This window comes from Haliaeetus albicilla, chromosome Z, assembly GCF_947461875.1.
Source record: "Haliaeetus albicilla chromosome Z, bHalAlb1.1, whole genome shotgun sequence".
Classification (NCBI taxonomy): domain Eukaryota; kingdom Metazoa; phylum Chordata; class Aves; order Accipitriformes; family Accipitridae; genus Haliaeetus; species Haliaeetus albicilla.
In genome coordinates, this window is record NC_091516.1 from 2768393 (window position 1) to 2774824 (window position 6432).

General features: G+C 44.9%; 1 protein-coding gene and 1 non-coding gene across 2 annotated transcripts; both read right to left on the reverse strand.

Moving 5' to 3' along the window:
- Positions 1-3245: 3245 nt before the first annotated feature.
- On the reverse strand, positions 3246-6100 carry RPL37 (ribosomal protein L37). The gene is made up of 4 exons (XM_069775701.1): positions 5946-6100; positions 5070-5205; positions 4709-4793; positions 3246-3357 (listed from the first exon to the last, which is right to left on the reverse strand). The coding sequence occupies exons 1-4, from the start codon at positions 5946-5948 to the stop codon at positions 3288-3290; spliced, it is 294 nt and encodes a 97-aa protein (XP_069631802.1). The 5' UTR covers positions 5949-6100; the 3' UTR covers positions 3246-3287.
- LOC138684003 (small nucleolar RNA SNORD72) lies at positions 3459-3538 on the reverse strand. Its single transcript, XR_011323490.1, has one exon. It is a non-coding gene; the product is annotated as a small nucleolar RNA SNORD72 (small nucleolar RNA).
- Positions 6101-6432: the final 332 nt, after the last annotated feature.

The following is a 6432-nucleotide window of genomic DNA, read 5'->3' on the forward strand; positions in this document are numbered from 1 at the left end:
GAATAAGACAAATAGCATCACTTAATCAAGTTATTTGACATTTTGAGTAAAGAAGCCTCCACATGTGTAGCATAAGGCCAAGACCACAAAGGTTCTCGTTTAGGGCTCTGAATCAAATTTTAATATAGCAAAGAAGTGCAAGAATCTAGTGTAGTAGTTATGGCTGTGCATAGGAGAGTAACTTACTCTGAAGAGAGGTCTTCAAATCATTGTCATCAATCCAAAAATGAACCTTTTTCATGTAAATCCAAGAGGAGAAGTGACTTAACAGCCTTCTGACCCCAACATTTTCTCTTAGAGCATCTTATGACATGTTAGGACCACCTCCCCTTTCTAAGGGTCACACTAATCTAGTGGGTGTTGTTTCCATGTGTCACTGGCGAAAAAGTAACTGGACTGGTCTCTATACTGCCCTCACAATACAGCAACAGTGGAGGTAGTCTTTAATTTGTAGGTAAAGTAAAATTAGCACCACTTTATGCTAGCACACTGGATGGTGGAAACAGCTGGGAGTCCGAAAGTGTGAAGCACCTTGTCCAGCTCTTCCTGCTGTGGAGTCAACAATCTCACACTGATGGAGGTGTAGCTCATCCACCATATTGGGTTTGCCAGTTCACACACACAACCTATCTAAAAACCAGGTACTGTTACTTATAGGTCTTTACAGGATACAATGGTACTAGAAGTCTAAATTACCTTTGAGGGACTGGTTAGTTGCCTGATAACTATGGCTCGCTATGCATTGAACAGCTCTGTTAGGTCTTGTCATCCTTTCAATATGAACCAACACAGATGAAATACTGCTCCATGGCAATAAGCAGAATTCCTGCCTACAAGTTGGAGACTGAAAAAGAGTTCTGACCCTCAAGTCAAGCTGACAAGGATCCTTTTTTCTTTTTCAGCTCTGGCATGCAGTTGCACTTTTAGAGCTAGACGTACCGAAGCTGATCAATCTTCCACCACCACAGTCACCTGAGCACCTGCCTTTGACAAACCATCTGATACAATTTTGTCTAAAAAGTGAGACTTGCTACACTGAACAATATGAAATGTAGTAATTTCTGATGTAATTTAGACTATACCATCTAACTGTGCCATATGTATCAGTCTGAAGGATGCAAAATCAAATATATTACAGACTGTGTATGGCAATAGTTCTATACATAAAGGGGCTGAACTGAACTACCAGTGAACACTATGCAGAGGTTCAATTCTAACTGATAACTCTCTAGTTAAGATGCCTGTAACAAGATCTCAACAAAAGATTATATACTGAAAAACCACTGAGGCAGTCTAGCTTTCAACGTTTAAGAAAACACTACAAAGAACTGAAGTACTTCAGAATCCATACCCAGCAAAGCTTTTAGTCCAACTATGACTGACACGTGAGCTACCCGAACTTTTCTGAACAGGTCTAACACAAACCCAAATTAACCAATTTCCTGCCCCTCACCAAGGGGTTTAAAACAGTTGAAAATGCAGTGGCTGTCAAATATCTCATCCACAAAGTTCATTCCTGCTGTAGGTAAAATTCCCCCTGAAATGAAGTTTGTAAGTTTTCAAAGTTACTGCAAGCCACTGCAAGTTTCAGTCACTGTTACCTCAATTGTGTATTTATACAAATGCTCATTTTTCAGGAGCTTAATTCATGCTAAGAAGCTAATGTGTAGCAGCAGCAAATAGTTAAGCAAGCACTTGCCTTTGCAGTATTGCACCATGTTTGCGGGTCAGCGTTAACAGGCTGCTCAGAACAAAAATCCCACACTACACAAAGATCATGTAAGACTGCATAGCGAAAATAAAATACTTGCTGTACCACTGTCCAACTGCACCATTGTTCAACAAGTCCTTAGAGCCTTGCTGACCTGTTTTGAGATGCTTTGAGGGGTTATTCTCACTCTGAGAGTAACAAAAACATACATTTGTGATTACTTCCTCCTATAAGTTTCCCAGTAAATCACTAAAACCCCACATTTCAGATGCACTCTTGAGCCCTGGGAATACATGGATATGTAGTACACGCGAAGTGTATTTTAACAGCTTCACCACTTGCTTTCAGACTCTCAGAAGGACCAGCTGAAAGCAGAGTAAATACAGTCCATTTGCTGTATCCTCAGAGAACAGCAGGGAAAGATTTTTCTTTGTTTAGAAACAGCCCAGGTAGGTACACTCAAGTATGCAAGAGCATTAACTGCATTTAAAAATGAAAGAAAGTGCAGTCAGGTGCACTCGAATTTCAAACCTAGCTGAAAATTTTTTCAGTGATTTGCACAAGTTGATACGTTAACTGCTGAGGCTTCAGTACTGACAAAGCAGTATGCTGCTTCTGGAAGTTCATGATGAAACCAAAGGAATCACAGCAAGAACAGCCTCAGAAGCTTAAAGCATTTTTTTTTTTTAGTATTTTCTCTTCAAGGGCATCTGAAAATCCTCTAAACCCTTGCAGTGATCACTGCAATTCCCCAAACTTTGGTAACAGCATCTTACAATCACTTTTTTAAAGCCGAGTTTGAAAGCCAGCTGAGTAGCCCAGTAACACACCACGCAGGGTACAAAATCAGGCATCAATGCGTAATTTGCACATACCCCCAGGTGACTTACTTCTGTATCGTACCACCTACCATTTATTTACACCTAGCATAGTTAACTCAAGATATTTTTCTATGTCAGCTTTCCACACCGATCTCCCCAGACCCTTTGGGCAACTTCTGTCCCAAATGCAGATCTCCAATCCCTCTGTGTCTGGCAGCATACGTGCTGCAGACTTGGGCATTTCTTTTTGCCCAAGCAGCTATGACCCACTGAGTAAGCACTACTTTTGCAGGACTTTCAGTGACCCAGAGCCAGGAAAAACGGCCAAGACTGGAAATCTCTCTTTAACTATTCCCTCCCAGAACAGCACATGCAGCCATTATTCAAGTCACTATCTTTAAGATAAAATTCTGACTCTCAATGCTAGGGCACAATGAAACTCTGAGGCAAGCAGGTAAGTCCATAGTGCCAATACTCCATTTCTCTTGCAGAGAGCTCTTCCGAGTAGCACATACAAGCCTCTTTTTAGTTTCAGCACAGAGATAACTGTCCTTTTCAAGATAGAGGTACTATCAAATGAAAAGTCAGTTAAAGGATTTTTTTTTTAATGAATCGCTTCAATGCACACCATCAAGAAACTGTGTGTGTAAATACATGTATTTTCAAGGAAAGCTGCATTTCACTGAAGTAAAACACTTATAAAAGGTGACACATTTTCTAGATAAGACCATTTATTTTAACAAATAGATGAGTCTTTACGATGAACTGGAGGCTGCAACAGCTGCTCTCTTGGGCTTCGGTGTGGTTCCCTCACGGAATCCATTCCTACAAGCAGAAATATTGTTACCACTTTTTGAAAGTATGATTCCTGCTCCAGGTTATTTTCTGACAAGAAGTATTTTAATTCAAGTTCACTAGCTTTTTTCAGCTTATCTCAGTAATGCACTGAGATCACTACGGAGTTCATATGTTCAGACATTTTTAATAAGAAACATCTTATTAAGTTTTTGGAATAAGCAGTATGGTTTTCGCTCTATTCTGCTGAAGTAAATTTGAATTCTTCAAATAGGAAGATTTTAGTAACTGAGCGAACACTGCAAGACTGAATCAGATACAGCACACCTGCTGAAGACAGGCCTTACTTTATGTTCCTACTCAGCAACTCAGCAAAAGATTTCATGTTGGTGAAGTGCATGCCAATTTCTTACAGAAATCCTCTATGCCTTCAACTAGAGGTTAAGAGGGGCATGACAGAAGAAGAGTGAGCCCCGAGCTTGCTTTTGGATATGACATTTCCACTTCAGCAACACCCAGTGGAAAGCAGGCTGTAGCTGCACACTGTAAGGTATTTTCTGGCTGCTGCTGGCAAAGACTGTGCTCACCAAAACAGAAAGATGAATGGATCCCTCAACTACACCCAGCTCTGGGACTTCAAAGACTCCTACTTTTCAGTATTAAATCCAATCTACATTTTTCCAACAAGACTCTTGAATTACTTGGTGTTTTTCATTCAGCTTTCTTGTGTATTAGGCCAGAAGCTACAGAGCTCAATTTTAGAACATGGAGGTCATACGAAGAAATTCTTAATGAGTTTTAACAGTACAATATCCCCACCATTACATAAGTACAACTCAAAGATTTGTAACAATTTTTAGAATTTTCACCCAGAATCTGATGTTAAAGCTACTTACTGCTAACTGAAATCCAAGCAAGAGAGTGACTACTGAAGTTTTTCCAGTTCTGAACTATTTTTTGTGGGCAAACAGGGACTGGAATGCACTTCAAGACTTGCCTCTTACAAAACCCCATGCTTCAGTGCAACCAGCAATTTAACTGGCTCACAAATAGAGGCAATACTGCACAAAGTACATCTTTTAAAATGTGGGCATTTTATTACAATAAACTCTGTGTTCTGTACTATCTACACTTAACAGAAACATTAGAGCTTGTTATACACCCTATGTGTTAACAGTGAGAGATTTTTTTTTAATCCTCAAAGGAATAAGCAGCCAGTTATAGAAAGCATCATTCATTTAATAATATTTTTAAGAAGACAGGCCATACCACATTGACTGTACTAAATAAAAAAAAAGTTAACTTTGAGTGATGAATTTTACAATTAAGTGGTATCTATGCAGGATTCCACACCACACTAGTCTGTAATAAAATGTTATACCTGAATCGACGGTAGACCTTTTTCAGGTGCCTCATGCGACCAGTCCCAGTGGTGTTGCGTCTTTTAGCTTTTGCACTCCAGTTATCTAAAACATACAAGTTACTGTTACACATCTGCACCAAATAATTAAGTTGTACATTACACCTGTATAGCGCAATTATTCAATGTGACAGAAGCAAAAAAATAAAGTCAATTTCCTTTCAGTAATACTGCCCATTAGCTAAAATAGTTAAATCGGCATTAATTTGAAAAAAGCTCCAAACACTGCAAAACGACACAGTATTCCTCCAAAAGTCAAGACTACTGAAGACAAACACACACAGATTTTTAAACTCAAGTCAGTTAAAACTTTGTTACTTACACTTTCTCTTACGCTTAGCAGGGTAACCACATTTCCCACAGGTGGATTTCTGCAGATGGTACGCCTTGGACCCACATCGACGACACAAGGTGTGTGTCTTATTTCGCCGCTTACCAAATGACGACGTACCCTTCGTCTGAAAAGCATTTCAAGACGCGGCACATTAGAAATATCACTAGCACTTGCAAGTCACGGCTAAGAGAAGAAGAAGCTCCTCAGAAAAACACGCACAAATCCACAAAGTCCAATAAACACGTCAGAGGCACACCGAACTCTGAAACAGTAACTCAGTTTCGCCTACAGGTCGCTCTCATTTTTAGAAATCATTTCCTTACGCCTCTCGCCGCCATTCCCTACCCCCCTGCCCCCCCGGGCTGAAATAAAACAAAACCACCGGGCGGTTATCCCCGACTCCCTTCTCATCTCCCCCACCTCACCACCGATAAAATAGCAAACCGCTTTTTCTTTAAGAAAGGTTATTTGCAGCACGCAGGTCAGCCGCACACTCACCACAGGAGGGCTCCGGCGACCGAACCCGTTCTCGCTACGTTACCGCGCGGCTGCCTCGGCCACGGGGCGAGCGCCGGCCCGGCCCGGCCCGCAGCCAGCACGGCGCAGACCCCGAAGCAGACCCCGGAAGCGCCCGGGCGCCAGCACGGCCCCGCACCCCCACCGCGGCCTCCCCGCCCGGGCCCGCCGCCGGGCCCTCAGGCTCAGGCCCTCAGGCTCAGGCCCCGCGGAGGCCGCCCCGCCGCCGAGCCCGGCCGCAGCAGAGCGCAGGGCCGCCCCGCGCCCCAGAGGAGGCCGGCGGCCCCGCAGGGCCCGGCGCGGCGGCGGATGGCGGCCGATACCCGGCGCCCGCGCCCCAGCGCTCACCATCTTCCGCGGCCGCCAGCACCAAAGAGGCCGAGCCCCGCCCCGCTTCCGCTACGGCGCAGCCAGCGCTTCCGGGGGCGCGGCGGTGGAGGGCGGCCCGGCTGCGGCCTGCCTGTGCCCGGGGGTCCTCTCCGTCTGGTGGCCGGGCTCGGCGGGACGGACCGGGCCCCCCGGGACGGACCGGGCCCCCGAAGGCCCCGGCGCCCCGCGTGAGACCCTCGGGGGCCCCGGCCCTGAAAGGTCGGTTGTTCCCGGTGACACCGCCCCAGAACTGGTGGGTTGACAGTCGCAGTGTGTCCTAGGCCGTGGTCCCGCTGCTCCTGCAAGTAGCGGCGGAGCGTTCGTTGTCTGTCAGTGAATGTGTCTCTGCCTGGTAAAGAAAATGCTTAACGTCCCTGACGAAGCTGCCGTGCCGGCACATCATTTTTAGCTCTAAGGCTGCTTCTCTGCGGTAGTGCCCGCGCTGCTGCTCAGAGGTGCCCACGGC

What these genes read in the sequence shown, in the direction of transcription:
- RPL37 (XM_069775701.1), bottom strand. An exon ending in TGCTAAGCGTAAGAGAAAGT is followed by an intron (nt 4,794 to 5,069) that starts GTAAGTAACAAA and finishes TGTATGTTTTAG; the next exon opens with ATAACTGGAGTGCAAAAGCT. An exon ending in AAGGTCTACCGTCGATTCAG is followed by an intron (nt 3,358 to 4,708) that starts GTATAACATTTT and finishes TTCTGCTTGTAG; the next exon opens with GAATGGATTCCGTGAGGGAA.